Source organism: Strix aluco, chromosome 4 (assembly GCF_031877795.1).
Source record: "Strix aluco isolate bStrAlu1 chromosome 4, bStrAlu1.hap1, whole genome shotgun sequence".
Taxonomy (NCBI): domain Eukaryota; kingdom Metazoa; phylum Chordata; class Aves; order Strigiformes; family Strigidae; genus Strix; species Strix aluco.
Window position 1 is genome coordinate 128601173 of NC_133934.1, and position 16665 is coordinate 128617837.

At 44.4% G+C, this 16665-nt stretch overlaps 1 protein-coding gene across 1 annotated transcript; it reads right to left on the reverse strand.

Annotated features, from left to right (window-relative positions):
- Positions 1–4579: 4579 nt before the first annotated feature.
- TMX1 (thioredoxin related transmembrane protein 1) lies at positions 4580–13545 on the reverse strand. The gene is made up of 8 exons (XM_074821145.1): positions 13363–13545; positions 13117–13232; positions 12264–12309; positions 11614–11742; positions 9981–10026; positions 9782–9883; positions 8467–8536; positions 4580–7729 (listed from the first exon to the last, which is right to left on the reverse strand). The coding sequence occupies exons 1-8, from the start codon at positions 13503–13505 to the stop codon at positions 7551–7553; spliced, it is 831 nt and encodes a 276-aa protein (XP_074677246.1). The 5' UTR covers positions 13506–13545; the 3' UTR covers positions 4580–7550.
- Between the last annotated feature and the right edge of the window lie 3120 nt (positions 13546–16665).

Consider the following 16665-nt stretch of genomic DNA (forward strand, 5'->3'; position numbering starts at 1 on the left):
CTCTTGGTCAAGTTGCTCTTGGTCAACTACCTAATTATAAGAGACAAAAGCAAAGAGCGATGTCTGTGAGCTCCTCCTGAGGCAGGGGAGCCCCATACAGCCCTGCAGGCAGATCCAGCCCCAGTCTCACCAGGAGCTGAAACCCTTGTAGCAAGCTACAGCCGGGTTCTCAATTTCCTGGGCACATAGAAGACAAAACAAGGTCTTTTCAAAAGTGACCGTAGGACATCAGGATATCGTGGACAAGCTGAGGGACTTCAGTCAGCACACCTTGCAAAATTAATAATAAAAAAAAGACCTTTTGACTACGCCTCTGATGGGGTGTTGTGCTGGCAGCCTCCTCCAGCCCAGCGAGGTCTCACTACACCACCCCATGGTGGTTTGAGTTTTAGTCATCAGAGCATCAAGACAAACAACGCTTCCCCCGGGGGCAACAGCTCCTGGCAGGGTTTGTTCTTGCTGTCTCTTACACTTAAGAAAACATACAGAAACCTCCCAGAAAAACTCAGATCCCACTCGGGGGGGGACCTGGCCATCTTCAGCAAAAATCACTGCCCCCTCTCAGCTGGGCTGACAACTGGCTGTAGCCTCCACAGATCTGGAAGGGGATGGATCATCCTCGTCTAGGGCTCTGACAACTGACGCATCAAACCAGACAGTTCCTTCAGAAACCTGTCACGATGTCGCCTACCACACACATCAAACTGACTACAAACTACTGTATTTAAAAATAGAATATAGCAGAGATTACATGCAGATTCTTCTCCCTGAACAAGAGGTATTTGAAAAACATTTTGCTTTTATTCATCTTCACGCAGGATTTCATTGATCAGCTTTTGTGTTAGGGCGTCACCACTCACAACAGATCCTTCAGCAAGTCAAAACCTTTGGGAAGTTTGGCCACAGGCACAAGCTCTAGCCTAAGGGGGACACATCAGATATAATTTCTATTTCTGATCAGCTGGGCATACACAGAGCCCACACCAAAACCTGCTTAATACTGAGTATTTAATCTCAAGTTACTGTTAATAAAATCCTGTTGAAATAAATAAATAAAAAAAGCTCTTCATGTCCTTGATGAATGCTTGACAAGGGGATGGGGAGAAGAGGAAGAAACTGTTACTTACCCTTGGAGAACCACTTCTCCAATGACTTAAGAAATCAGCTCTGCAGTCCAGTAAACAGCCAGGAAGATTCAACAAGGATAATGTGTGATATTTTCCTGGGAGACCCAGGGACTGAGACAACCTGTGTGAAGAAACCAGCCATGCTCTGCAGGCATGGGTAAGGAACAGCTTTGCTCAGCCATCGTTTGTTATCAGGGCATAACGGTGTCACACCAAGCCGGTGCCAAACAGGTCCCTGCACCCCTTGCACTCCTGTAGACCATATTCAGTTCATATCCTGCCCATTTCCCTCATGCCCAGCATCTCTGGTGGCTCCAGGCTCTTCCCACTGACACAGAAGATCAAGGGAACTCAGGCCACCCAAAACCAGCACTTGGCCTCCTTGGGTTTTTGGGGGTTTTTTTTGACAGATCAAACTGCAATTCCAAGTCAAATACACACTGTGGTCTGTCAGCGAACAAGATCTTGGCTAGGCCAAGGAGTCAGGTGGAAAAGATTTACATCAACAGTGCTAATAGCAGGTCTGAGCTTCACTGAAACAAAACAAGCCTTGTGCGGTGACGCTAACGGGGCCAGCAGCCTTTCCTTGTCACTTGTCACGGTGCTTGTGCTGGGAATACAACAGGGAAGGGACACACCAGTTGAACTTGCCCTGGGGCAATGGCATCCTGTATCCCTGTGACTTCAGCCACAGGCAAGAAGAAATTTTTACTCTGAACAGCCTTTTCCCTGCACTTGATAGTCTTGATCCAGCAAGGATTCAGAGGGGAGTAGCCATCCCACATGCCAAGGAGTTTAAAGGAAGATTCAGAGACATCATCTTTCTGAGAAATTATCAGTCATGTGAGGGGAAAACAGAAAAAAGGACATTGAGGTTCAGGTTCAAAGCATAAACTCTAGAAGGAAAAGCACAGCTGACAAAAATATTATCTTTAATGATGATCTTGTGTTAACATTGCTTCTCATCTAGCCATTTTTAAAACTCTTTGATCTAGGAGGCATAATTTAACTTATAAATGAACCTTTTTAAAAAGAGACACCCAGAAGATGGCACTGGTGTCTCTTCCCCCCTCTGATGGACATGGGTATTTCAGAACCTGCTGTCACTCCAAGGACATTGGTCATATACAAGCCCACACCCACCGTTACCCCTCAGCACAGAATCCCAGAATCATCTCGGTTGGAAAAGCCTTTGAAGATCCTCCAGTCCAACCATGAACCTCACACTGACTGTTCTCAACTCCACCAGATCCCTCAGCGCTGGGTCAACCCGAGTCTTCAACCCCTCCAGGGATGGGGACTCCCCCCCTGCCCTGGGCAGCCCATTCCAACGCCCAACAACCCCTTCTGCAAAGAAATACTTCCTAAGAGCCAGTCTGACCCTGCCCTGGCGCAGCTTGAGGCCATTCCCTCTTGTCCTGGCGCTTGTTCCTTGGCTCAAGAGACTCATCCCCCCTCTCTGCACCCTCCTTTCAGGGAGTTGGAGAGGGCCATGAGGTCTCCCCTCAGCCTCCTCTTCTCCAGACTAAACCCCCCCAGTTCCCTCAGCCGCACCCATCAGACCTGTGCTCCAGACCCTGCACCAGCTCCGTTGCCCTTCTCTGGACACGCTCGAGTCATTCAATGGCCTTTTTGGAGTGAGGGGCCCAAAACTGAACCCAGCCATCGAGGTGCGGCCTCACCAGTGCTGAGCACTTGTCCCACAGGGAGGTAGGGCTGGAAGCCCAGATGCCTCCCATGAGTTCAGCCTCAGGAGCCTGAAAGAAGTTTTGTTTGCAAGAAGTTAAGGTCAAATAAAAGTGCTACAACAGGGATACGTACTTCACGAGATAAAGGAAATGTATTTGTTCCTTTCATAGATTAAAGATGACTATTAGACATCAGATGCATGTCTAGGAGTTGGCTTTCTGGACCCACCCTGCAGTTAAGAGAATTTCTATAACCAATGCTAAATAGAAGTGAAACTTCTATCTGGAGTTTTAAAGAGCTAAATATGGAAAAGCGTGGGAAAAGAGCAGACTGAGGCAGAATCTCTTCTAGAAAGTTACTGAAGTTAAGCCCACAAGATAAGTAGTTCAGCAAGGTAAAGAAAAGCTGACCTAAAGAGTGAATTCCACAGTATTAGCCAGAATAGTGGTCAGAAATAAAATTCAGGGAAGAGCTAAAAGGTGCTGCTGTTCAGGTCAAACCAAGAACTTCAGCTACTACAAACAAGGAGATAAGACAGCTGCAGGGCAGGTTCCCTCTTCTTTAAAAGCAAAGCAGCCTTAAAATTGGCATTGTACTTCGGTGTTTCTAAACACTGAAAGAGTGCTATGGCGTACTGAAATTTCTCCTTCCCCAGCAATCGTTGTCATAACTGAAACTACTCATTTCAAAACCAAACCGATGGTTGACTTTGGCAACCTGTTTGCCAGGTTGCCAGCTAAGCATACAGTTGCTTTTTCATTTTTCATCAGGCTGGTCCCAACAATTTTAACTAATATACTTCAGTTTGACTATTTTTGCTTGTTTTTTTTTTCTTTTGGACTGGCTATTATTTTCTGTTATACACAATATATTGAGTGGAAGAGTAGGGAAGTTAGGCTTGTATCCGCATCCACGTTCCCCAGACAATACATATTCCTTACTCTTACAGATCCTCCCCAGCAGGAGAATTTTCCCAGAATATTCCCAGAAAACTCCACACATTCAGACCAAGAGCTGACACGCAGAGCTCCCATGTTCTCAACATCCACTCCTAAGAGATGGAGGAAAGAGCGAGGGAAGGGGCAAGACAGACTCTCTGATGGCAAGTTTTGCACTGGGCTGGCTGTTACTCGGTAATGCTTTGAGCATACCTTGTCTGGAGTTGTCTCCTCCTCAAGAAGCCTCTTGCATTTCAGAACTCGTATAATTCTCAATTAAGCTTCCCACTCCAAGATAAATTCAGCCATGCTGACCCCTTCAGCTGTTAAGATCTGATGTACAGCGGGTAGGTGGGAGAGGGGAGGAGTCCATCTGTAGCTGAAATAAGATTTGCATGCGTTTTACGCAAATACAGAAAAAAGTTACAAAGAACTGAATTTTAAACATCATTTGTCAACTCCAGCCTACATTCTTTTTTACAACACAAGACGCATTTTATTACCGTTGCTGTCTAGGCCTGGTATGTGTGAAAGCTCCCTCCCAAACCATACAAAACATCTAACCAAAATGATAAGTAGTCAGCTCGTGTTACCATTACCATACTCAAGCCAGTCTCAATTAAAAAAACACAAGTACCTCAGTGCAGCTTTAGTTTGAAGTACTTAAACCTGTCTTTTCAAAAAGACTTATCACAAATGGTTTGTTAGCTGTAGTGTTACAAGTTTTCTTCCATGGAAATAGCTGCAATTTTGCTTCATTGCTGAATGGCAAGATACTGTCTTAAAAGAAAAAAAAAAAAAAAAAAAAAGACACAAACACAGGAATCCAAAGCTGGTGGTTATTTTTTACTTGAAGACTCTGAAGCATTAAAAAAAAAAAGCATTATTACAGTTAATTGATTCCTTCTGGAATAAAACTGGACATGCTCAGTCAAGGTGATGACATGGAAAGGGCGGTCTAACTTTTACAAAACTGATATTCAAGCATCATCAATACACGCAAAGGACAGGCTCTTACACACATTTGTTACATTGCAACCTTCGCTCAGCCTCAGTAAACATCTTTGGAATATTATTTTTTAAAAAAATATCAAGAAATTTAAATATTCACAGGACAAAACCATAACATTATTAAAAAAATGAACGGTACGATTTACAGAGATCAGCAAACACAAGCTGCCTATGGATAATCAAAACAGAACTTGCAGAAGTGACACTAGTCACAAGCATAGCTCTGCCACACAGAGGCTGGATTCCAGCCACTGGGAACACTTATGACTAGGAGGCAGTTCTGAAATTTGGTTACTTGCCTAAGGCAGGGAGGCAGTAAGAAAAGGTAGGTGTGCAGAAGGCAAAGGCAAGGTAAATTAGTGCTAGAAGTTCTTGTTAAACCAGGAGTCTAAAAGTACAGCACAAAAAAAAAAAAAGGTTGGTTGTTCTTTTAAAATTAAAAGTTCGCCAAAAGTTATCAGTATATACTTTCTATATTGCACAGTTTTAAAGTAACTTAAAACTTAGAAAACCCTGCATTTATAACAGCTACATTTCAATATATTCCAAGTGGAGTTAGCCCATATAGTTTTTAAACAATTTTAAAACAGCTTTTAAAACAATCCAGCACTTTTCCCTAACAACAGCATACAGCATTTCCGTGACCCGTGTCTTGTCAAGCCCTCTCCAAACTAATGAAATACACCATTTATCAAACACAGTGCTACTAGTTCTCCTTCGTATATCAGGGATTTATTGCTTTATTTTACTAGTGACAAAGGCTAAGATCTTAACTTCTAGAGAATTTAAGGCAATCCCATAAGACCAACACCTTAAGGGCGTTTACAGCACACAGTTGTCTTCATTTAAACACCAGGAAAAGTTTGGTATTTAAAAATGACAGGAACACTCAGATTTTAACCAAAAGGACCCTTTCAAGCATCAGTTAATATCTTCCTAACACATAACCCAGCACTGAAGTCATAAATCATTCCAGAGCACCGATGTTCAGAAAAAGAAAAAAATAAAGAAAAAAGTCAAAGGAGGAAGTTCCATACATCCTACGTAACAACTCATTCTTACTCATCCAAGACCTTGCTGGAAGATTCGCTCAGATATTTGGATAGCTGAATCACTTTTTTCATAACATGGAGAATGAATTATGACTTATCAGATATATTTAAAACGCAGCTTACAAAGAAGTGTTCAAGACTGACAAAAAACATGATGTATTCTTAACAGCTTTACAAGCCAATTCACCTGCAAGAGCTCTGAATATTGTTTTTCCCAGTATTTCTTTCATATCGCATGGAGTTAATTAGGAGCTCCTTGTCTGATGCTCTTCTTCATACTCACTAGGAAAGCCTGGCTTTAGAGAGCCAGGCTGCAGCGAAAAATATCAAGAACGTTTCTGTTTGCGGTCTTAATTACTCACAACCAAGTTTACTACTGACACAGATTTATCAACTGCCAGTCCTGCAAACCCACTCAGATGAACAATTTAAAAAAAAAGAACTAAAAGAAACAAAACCGCCCCCCAAAAAAGAAAAAATCCAGCAAGAACAGGCTTGTCAAAAAAACCTAAGCATGCTCAGCATTAGGCTAACCCTTCCCTTGCAAATACTCTGGAAATTCACTGAAAGAATATGGAAAATTCTTTACAAGCGATGCAAGATAACACTGGTCCAATGCGCATGTGCATTCTTTTTATTTCTATACAAAGTGAAAACAAATACCATACAGAAAACAGCAGACTACAGGGTTTTTTTAAAGAAAGAATTAGGGTAATTGTTTCAAGATGGTTTCGTGAAAACAGAAAAGATGACTTTCTGTAAAAGAAATTACGAAGCAGTTATTTCAGCTTCAGACCAGGTACAGCTTGACTGGATTTGCAGTGAAATTTGATTAAGCAGAAATCACTGATAATCTATTAAAAATAAGCAGAGCCCTACTGCCATCCAGCAGGATGAACTGATAGGATTTGCACTCAGCAGAGAACCCTGCGTGTAAACTATTCCCATCTGAATCGGAGTCACTGAGACAAACAAGACTTCACGGTGCTACTTGTAATCGTTTCTAGAGCAGAATTAGTTCGCCAAGAAGCTCCTATAGTTTTCTACAGCCTTTTCTAAAAGAAATCGATGCAAATAGCAGGTTTCTGGTCAGCCAGAGAATCCACACTACACAGAGTGCTTGTGGTAGTCTCCACCTGGGAGGATGGCAAAGACAAACTCTCTAGCAGCTTCTGTTCCTCTAAACGAAGACAGCAACTCATCTCTTTGGAAGAAGAAAGATTGGGGGGTCTGTAGCACTCATTGTCATAGCAGAAAGCAGTTTTTGTCACATAAAAAGCCTGGAATATGTCCCATAACTGAAGGAACTTTTCCCCTCAGCATTCCTTCAGAGCACAACTAGATAAGATTTATACCAAGAAACTTTTTTGAATGCTTTAACAGCAAACAGGTTAGTGCATTTTCCTTGCTAATGCTCCCTAATGCAACAAGTACACTGGTTTACATTCTGTTAAAAAAAAAAAATCCCTATAGAACAAGTCATTCAAGAAGCCACATAAATTATTTCTTGGCACTTCTCTGCACACAGACAGGAGAAGTTTCAGCCATTTGCAACAGCATGTTTTAGTTTTGAATACCTGATGCCAAAGATGCCTTTTTTTTTTTTTCTCTGAATTCATGAAATGCATCAATATTACCATGACAGGAGTCATTCCTCTCTTCAAGCTGAAGGATTTGACATTTATCTCCTTCCGAGTTGGTGACTCAAACACTAATCCTGCATGTAAATACAGCTAAGATTTATCCACTGTAGCAGCAGCGGTCACTGGGCGTTGCCTTACAGCATTCGGTGACGAGCTTCTGTTGGACACCTCTTTACCCTCCGTTTCATCATCTGAGATATCTTCCTCATCTGCTTCTTGCTCTTCATCCAGCTTTTTCAGCAGCTGAGCTGACTCTGGAGCTAGCTTTCCTTAAGGAGAAAGAAAAACATGCATGCACAAATAAATGCCATTACCATGTGAAATACACTTTTTTTAAACATCACAGGCTATCACAGAATTTTAATGAATTTAATCCAGGTAGCACTTTCCAGTATCAGTCACTTGAACTTCTATCTTAGGTAGAATTGTTCTACCATGAGGTTACCCACAAATCAACTATTAAGAGATTACAGACTACCTAGACAAGGTAACATCCTCCAGCTTTAAAAAAAAAAATAAGTCAGGTTCCTACAAACCATAAACCAAGCATTCTGATCTTTTTTCATGACTTTTTAAGACTACCTTAAAAAAACTCCAGAGGCAAACCCCAAACAGAATCATTTACTATCCACAGAAACACAAATTCACTTTTAATCCTCACTTTTCCCCTAAAATCTATGCAAACCCCCTGTTTAGCAACAGGGAGCTCCACTCAAAACTTATCTCCCTGCACATATGGAATTTCATATCTTGCAGGTATGAAAATGCTGTAAAAACATTTTTTCCATCTCCTAAAAAAGTTTTGTAAAAATAGTTTAGCTTTAGCTAGATACAAACCCACTACAAAGCCTAAGGGCAAACAGCTGCAAGTAAAGCAAAGCATCAATCACAAGTGTGAACTTCTTCACTAAATCTCACGTCCTGCAGACACAAGTTACCTACTGGTATTTATTAAATAAGATGTACCAAACAGCTTCACTGACTTAGAAGCATACAGCAGGCTTACTTGAGTGAGGGTACTGTGGTGGTCTGTGCCTTTTGGAAGGACAGATACAGTCTGCCAAGAACACCATTACCTGAAAACAAAGACAGACAAGTTTAAGCCTCCAAACATCCTGCACATTAGAATCAAAGAATCATTCAGAATGGAAAAGACTCTTAAAAGATCATCGAGTTCAACAGTTAACCTGGCACTGCCAAGTCCACCTCCAAATCATGTCCCTAAGCGCCACATCTACACGTCTTTTAAATCCCTCCAGGGATGGGGACTTCAGCACTGCCCTGGGCAGCCTGTTCCAATGCTTGACAACCCTTTTGGGGAAGAAATTTTTCCTAATATTCAATCTAAACCGCCCCTGGCACAACTTGAGGGTGATTCCTCTTGTCCTGGCACTTGTTCCTTGGCTCAAGAGACTCATCCCCCCTCTCTGCACCCTCCTTTCAGGGAGTTGTAGAGGGCCATGAGGTCTCCCCTCAGCCTCCTCTTCTCCAGACTAAACCCCCCCAGTTCCCTCAGCCGCTCCCCATCAGACCTGTGCTCCAGACCCTGCACCAGCTCCGTTGCCCTTCTCTGGACACACTCAAGTAATTAAATAATTGATAAAGATATTAAACAGAACTGGCCTCAGTACTGAGCCCTGGGGAACACCACTTGTGACCAGCCACCAAGTGGATTTAATTCCATTCACCACCACTCTCTGGGCCCAACCATCAGTCAGTTTTTAACCCATCAAGACAACATCCACAGCCTTTCCCTCACCCCCTAAGCAGGTTGCCCTGCCGTAGAAGGAGATCAGGTTAGTCAAGCAGGACCTGCCTTTCATAAACCCATGGCTGACTAGGCCAGATCACCTGGCTGTCCTGTACGTGCCGTGTGGAGGCACTCAGGATGATCTGCTCCACAACCTTCCCCAGCACCGAGGTCAGGCTGACAGGCCTGGAGTACCCCAGATCCTCCTTCCAGCCCTCCTCGTAGCTGGGTGTCACATTTGCCAACCTCCAGTCACCTGGGACTTCCCCAGTGAGCCAGGACTGCTGATAAATGATGGAAAGTGGCTTGATGAGCACTTCCACCAGCTCCCTCAGCACCCTTGGGTGGATACCACCCGACCCCACAGATCTCTGCACGTCTAAGTGGTGCAGCAGGTCGCTAATTATTTCCCCTTGGATTATGGGGGCTTCATTCTGCTCCCCACCCCTTTCAGCTCAGCGGGCTGGGGACCCCAAGAACAACTGGTCTGACTATTAAATACTGAGGCACAGAAGGCATTAGTATAATACACACTAGCCACAAGCCAATCTGTTTCAAGTGCTTCACTTACAAGTCCCAGAATCAGTCCAGAAAACAGAGTTGCCAACGCAAAAACAGCATACGAGCCCCAGACTGGTATCCCAACATTTTCTGTTAAATAACCATGGCAGTGCTGGAATAAAAGACAAGAGAATCATTTCAAGAACAGCTGAATATCATGTCCATTAAGATTATTTTATCTTAATAAAAGTAGAGGTCTAAGCACATACCCTGATCCACATTGACAACTGAAACAAAGCTGACATACTGCTCATCCTGAAACAAAGCAGAAAAAAAAAATAACTGAAATTATCTTTAAGCCAGTCACATACCTTTATATTCTGATTTGCCTGACTGGTCATTATTTAGCCCCATGTTGAAGAACCTTCTGCTCATTTCTTGTTTCCCTTCTAACTACTTTGATTTTTATCTTCTGTTTTGTCTTTCCCATGAGGCTACCTTCGGTACCAACATCAGCTTGTATAACATTCCACATAAGGACAACTATGAAATCACCAACTGCCTTGACCTGGATCAGCTGACATACAAATTTCAGTTACTTTTGTGGATGTTCTAAGTTGTACTTGAGCCAAGAGTCTATGAGAAGTTAGCTGGAACTCTCACGATCTTAAGAATTAAGCATCTGGAGATTTTATTAAAAAAAAAAAAATTAACCTTAAAAAAAAAAATCAAGTTATATAAGAACCGAGAGCTCTTCAGATACTCGAGCCGTATTTTACATACAAGTGAAAAAGACCAGGCTATCTGCTGTGTATATCCTGCCAATTCTGACATTTCCCTGCTACTGTGAGACTTAGCATTAAGTATTCACTATCTTTAAAGGAAACAAGAATTAGAAACATTAAGCCAACCTAAGTTGCTAATGAGTGATCCATAGAAGAAGCCTGCATACTGTTTCAGTACGCTCAAAAAATGGAGCTGGTCCTCTACACTTGTAATAGAAAACTTATTAATCCTAAAATTAGTGCCCCATTTCACACATTCCTCGGTGTGGGCTAATATACTTTCTAGACCAACCACACAGTTTGAAGATTCAAATAGCACTGAGAGTAGACAAAGTAACAATGCTGAATTTCCTAGAAGAGCCACAAGAAATGTAGAATTTCAGTCTAGCATAACGCTTCCTAAACTGAGCACTGCTACAACACTTAGCACAGAGGTGTTTCAGCCATCATTGCTTTAACAGAAGAAAAACCATGAACAATTGGGTTTATTTGCCTCAACCAATGGTCTCTCCAACACACTTTACCACTCAGTTACTCAACTACTCAAAAACCACCACGCAGCACAAACAGCAACAACTAAAAGCACTGCAAAGCCACAAAACTAGAAAGAATCCCAGAGACCATGTTTCCTCCCCACTTTTCCTTAACAAATTAATCTTCATCCTTCCACTCTGCTTTTTACCTTTGCTACAGATATGTCTTCTTAAATGGCCAGTCCATACCTTACAACTACGTTGCTACGTTATTTTATTGCTAATTTCCTAGAGTTTATCTGGGCAAAACATCTTGCTGCCGTATAAACAAAAGAACTTCAAGTGTCAGTGAGTTACCTAGAAGAGCTTAGTAAAACAACACAGCCACCTACAACTATTTGAAGCCTCGAAGTAAACCTTGCTCAGGACATCTCTGCTATGCTCGTGCAGACAATCCTCCCACAGCTGACGGAGGAGGCATGACCACCCACCCGGCATGTCCACACACTTCTCACAGAGCCACTGCATGAGCTGTTAACAAGGAGGCAGCACCAGGTGCGGCACACCTAAGGACCTGTCCCAGCATGTCCTTAAAGTATAATAATTTGTTGTCAAACATTTATAAAAATCCTACCGAAACTTACAGGAAGGAGGAAGGACCAAACCATGATGAAACTGGTTCAATGGATTTCCATTCCTGCTCACTGATGAAATTTATGAAATCAGTTTTAGTTCTTGCACCCTGGTATCTCCTGAACTCTCCATCTTTACAGCTGTAAACCAAACAAAAGAAGTCCTTTATTTTAGACAGTCCAAGCACACACCATTTGTTTCCACTCAACATCTTCCCACCCATCACCCTGCCTTTTTTTTTTTAAGCTTTACCTTGCTTTAAATAACATTGGCTCTAAAATGTTTTCCAGAAACCTTGACTACAACTGTTTCTAACATCTTGACTCCATGTGTATCTTGGCAAGCTTTAGATTGCAATTTCACAAAAAGATAATGATCTTTCTAATGCACTTGTCACACGACTGCATTGAGATCAACCCACAGAGAAAAGATTGCAAAACAGAAGCACCCACGAAAAGACAGAATAAATAAGGCCTGAAGGGAAAAAAAAAATAATCAACTGACAGTACTGTAAGGTCACAGCGAGTAAGACAGTGGTTGTCTTGGTGTGAAGTAACTCACATTCTTAAAGTGCATGGTTAATCTCATTCATCTGCCCCCCAAAAAAGGAAAAAAAATATCCACTCTTCTCCAAAAAAATCCTGCTGCATTGCATACTTACTGATAGATGGTAGGAAGAGCTGTTATGATAAATCGTCCACTTAATCCTGTAAGAAAATAGTTATTTTCAGAATAGTAGCGCACTCATGTAAGAACACGCAAGAAATGTTATTACACACCAAAATAAAAACAGCTGCTTCCACAGGTATCACATTTTAATTGTGATCAAACACAAACTTTGATATGCACAAGTACTGCACAGAATCTAAAAGAAAAGGCCCCTGGACAAAGAGCAAGAAAGTTTCTCACTGGGGAAAAAGAGATGTTTGGGGATAACTGTTCTACTTGAGTATTTTGGCTGTAGCTCTTCAGAGGTGCTCTCCTTTTCCCCCATGACCTGCAACCTCCAGTGCTTGCAAAAAATAATCCAAGTGAGGCAGGTTCAAAAGTTCTTACATGACTTTAGATAAAAGTGTCAGCATGGAGAAGGTCATTTTTACAAATCCCACACAAACGAGGGCAATTCAGAGAAGTGAGCTTCAGCTAAGGGAGACCAGGCTGTTTGCACTCCCTTTTGCCAACAAATGGAGGTACTACTACAGGGAAGGCTGGAACCACATCTTTGCTCTATATGATACTTTAAAAGTATGGCCAAAAATCTCCTTGAAACCTTCCAAATCATTCCCTGGAGAAATCTTCTTGTTATCTTTAACTATTAAGAAAGACTAAAGCATTTAGTCTACATATAGCAATCTACCTTAGGTAGAGATCAGTAAAGGATCTTTATTATTTCCTATTAATTCTGCTTATTTCCTAAAAGCACATACACTTGCACCGAGTATTTTCTCCCGAGCGCTCAGAAACCGGAAGCCATGGGGAAGGCGCACAACACTCCCCCCCGCCCAGACCCTCACCCGGCTGCTCCGTGACATCCACTTTGGCGATCTTCACGTCCAGGTCCTCGCCCCACTCGGCAAACTTCTCCCACTCGGGCTGCAGGTTCTGGCAGGCGGGACACCAAGGGGCATAGCTGCGGGCAGCACAAGTCCGTCACTACACGACACCGATCAGGCCCCGCGGCCTCAGAGCAGGCCGCTAAGAGACCCCCCACCCGCCGGGCCCCGGCAGCCTGAGCGACCCCCCCCCCCCCCCCGACTCACAACTCCACCATCCACTCGCCCTGCAGCAGCTCTCGCCACATGCCGTCCGACAGCACCTTCACCGGGCTCTGTTTCCCCAGCGCAGCCGCGCCGGCCGCCAGCGCCAGGCACAGCAGCCCACACAGCCGCCCGGCGGCCGCCATCTTGTCCCGCCGCGCCGCGCGCGCTTCCGCCTTCCCGCGCCGGCGATGCGTGCCCCTGGAGACGTCACTGCTGGCTCCTCCCCCACGCCGTGGCGCACGCGCCCCTCACCCCCCGGCGTACTGCGCGTGCGCAGAAAGGAGGGCGCTGCGGGCGCTTCTCTGGGCGGGGCGGGGACGAGCTGGGGGCGGGCTCAGAGGGCGCGACAGCCTATAGAGCGTCGAGTTGTGGGGCTGGTGGACACCGGGCTCGGCCAATGGGGGGCGCCGGTTTCTGCGCTTCGCACGGCACCGCCCTCCCTTCTCCCCCGCCATGTTCTTCACAGGTGATGGGGGGCGGCAGGGGCAGCTTTGGTGACTCGTTTCTGTGGTAAACCCCACTCCCAGCGTCACCCTGGGGATGTGAGGGAGAGCTACTGCTTCCCCCTGCTGCTGTGCAGGGGATGGCATCTCCACAGGGAGCCTGGTGTCTCCACAGGGACCCCAGCCCCTCAGCTGGACAGCAAGGGGGCCTGCGCAGGCTGCCTGCCCTCCATCAGGGTGCACAGCTGCCCAGGAACAAAACCAGCCACAGCAAATACTACGGCTGTGTGATTCCTGCCCGAGGAATGGGAGAGCTGTGGGCACTCAGCAGATTGTGGCCCACTGTGAGGTGAGGAAACTGCTGTACAGGGTCACAGGAAGAACAGATTCCCCTCACTCCAACCCCTACTTCCCTCTCCTGCATCTTTAGTTATGGCAGAAAGTAACTTAGTTCTCAAGCAAAAGTTGGCAAGAAGGTCACTGGTAATGAGCAGACAAATCCCACATCATTTCCCCACAGTCTATCAACACCTTAAGCTTTTCCAGGGAAGGAATCTTTTTTTTTTTTTTCCCCATATGCACATACTTTACCACATCTTTTCCCAGCTCTTGGTCAGGAGTGGCTGTGATAATGTCACCTTCCCTTTTCTGCCTGGATCATTTCTTTCCTTGCATCTTCCGAAGAGGCCTTTGCCATAATTTCACATCCCACAATTTAGGGCCTTGGCAGGTGGAGCAAGCTGGTCTGCAGCAGCCATTAGAGCAATGCAGGAAAAAGAATAAATCAGTGCTTGGGGTTGGGTATTTTTTTTTTATATTTTGGCAACTTTTCTGTAGTACAATGTGTATGTTCCTTTCTGTAGAAGAACACTAAGGCATTACTAAGTACTTGATGAAGCTTGTTATTCATTGATTCAGGGTTCAGTAATAAATCACTGCCTGCAGCACTCTCCCTACTCACTGCCATTCCACTTTAGTCATAATTGAATTTTTTAGATTTGTTATTGATAATCCAAGAATACCTCCGTTCTGCATCAGTAATGAGATGAGATGCGAAGAGCTGTCTTCGGTTCTTCAGGGTAGCAGTACGCATCCTGATAATTTAAGACGTGTTGAAGAATAAGTACATAAACAAATATGTTGCATTACCATGTGGAACGGAGGTTGGGTGACTACCGAGCTGTGTGGCTTTGATCTACATCCTGGGGAAAGTGGCTGGAAGCATGATCCCACCTTTTATTCATGCTGAATAAGAGGATAAGTAAATGTTCCTTTCTTCAGTGCATCCAAAGAGATGCCTGTGCGGAGGATGAATTTGATTTAATCCATGTGCAGGTTAACAGAAGAGAAAAAACATGATGGCATACGGGCAGCAGCAGAAGCGATTGCAACCCAGCCCCTAGACAACACCACAGGAAAGCTCTTCTGGGCCCAAGTCCCACCTGGAAGGGCACACGTGGAACTGTGAGACAGGAAAAATGACTTTGCCATGTAATGCTACCAGGCTGAAGGAGATAGGAGCTGGTAAGCATTCGCTGTAAATAAAGAGTAGCTTCAAAGGCACACCAAGCTCCCTATGGAAACAGCTTGAAAGACACTGAAAAGTATGACTTCATACCTCCTTCGCTTGGTTCCAGCAATTATTTAAGGGTAATGGCTGCTGTAAATTACATTTTTTCCCCATTATTGTTACACTGACGTTGTCTTGCTTCTTTGTAAAGTTTTGAGGCATTTGAGAACAAGAAAGCCTTGACTGTATCTTTTATGCGTTCTTCCTCCAGCCTATTCACCTCAGCGCTCCCAAGCTGTACGGAGAAATGTCTGCCTCATTTTTCAAGGTTCACAGTAGAATAAAGAGATTTAATAACCGAACAAACATGAGATGGCTCTGAGTGACCTTAAGAAATGAACACAGCTCCTAATGCTACCCCTTTTCCCTTCCTCTGTGCCTGGTCTGTTATTGTGAGGTGAGATTTGCAAAAAAATGTTGCTTTATGACTTACTTTCAGAAATGGGCAGAGAGTGGAAGGACAGCACTGATTTAATCCATTAGTCACCACAGCTCAATCCCCTTCTTACCCTCCTGCTTCCTTAGAGGTATGATACTCCTCCACGGGAGCAACACTGGATCCTTTTATGTTCACGAGGCTGCAGAGCCCCGTGATTCTGATCTTGACCAACTTGAGGTGTCTCCAAGACCATCCTGGTGCTTCCCCCCTCTGCTTAGTCCTGAATCTAAAGAGGGATCCTTGGGCTTCCAGGCATGGCTCTTTCCCCACACAGGTGGCAAGAGTTAAATTGTGGCCAACACATGTTAAATAAGTTTTACTACAGGTCCTTAATGTTCTCTCTTATTGCAGAGTTTGCCCACACCTCCTTGCGTACAGAAGTGAAAAAAATGCATGGTCTGGCCTGCCGGAGGTGCTGTGCAGGAGTTCAAATTCAGTGATGGTGTTTGTAGGAAGGAAGAGGTATGTCTGCTGAGATCTGTGCTAAGAGCACTGTATCCTGCCTTTGCAACCAAGGTTGGCCTCCAACTGCAGCACCACTCAAGGGGAAAAGTAGGATCCCTGGTGAAAACTCTCCTGAGCCCCAAGGACCGCTGACAGACTGCCCACAGCCTTCCTGTCCGCAAACCCCAGCAACTGTCCACATAGAATCACAGAACGGTTTGGGTTGGAAGGGGCCTTTAAAGGTCACCTTGTTCCCACTCCCCTGCCCTGGGCAGGGACACCTTCCACTAGCCCAGGTTGCCCAAAGCCCCGTCCAACCTGGCGTTGAACCGTTCCAGGGAGGGGGCAGCCACAGCTTCTCTGGGCAACCTGTGCCAGTGTCTCACCAGCCTCACAGGGAAGAATTT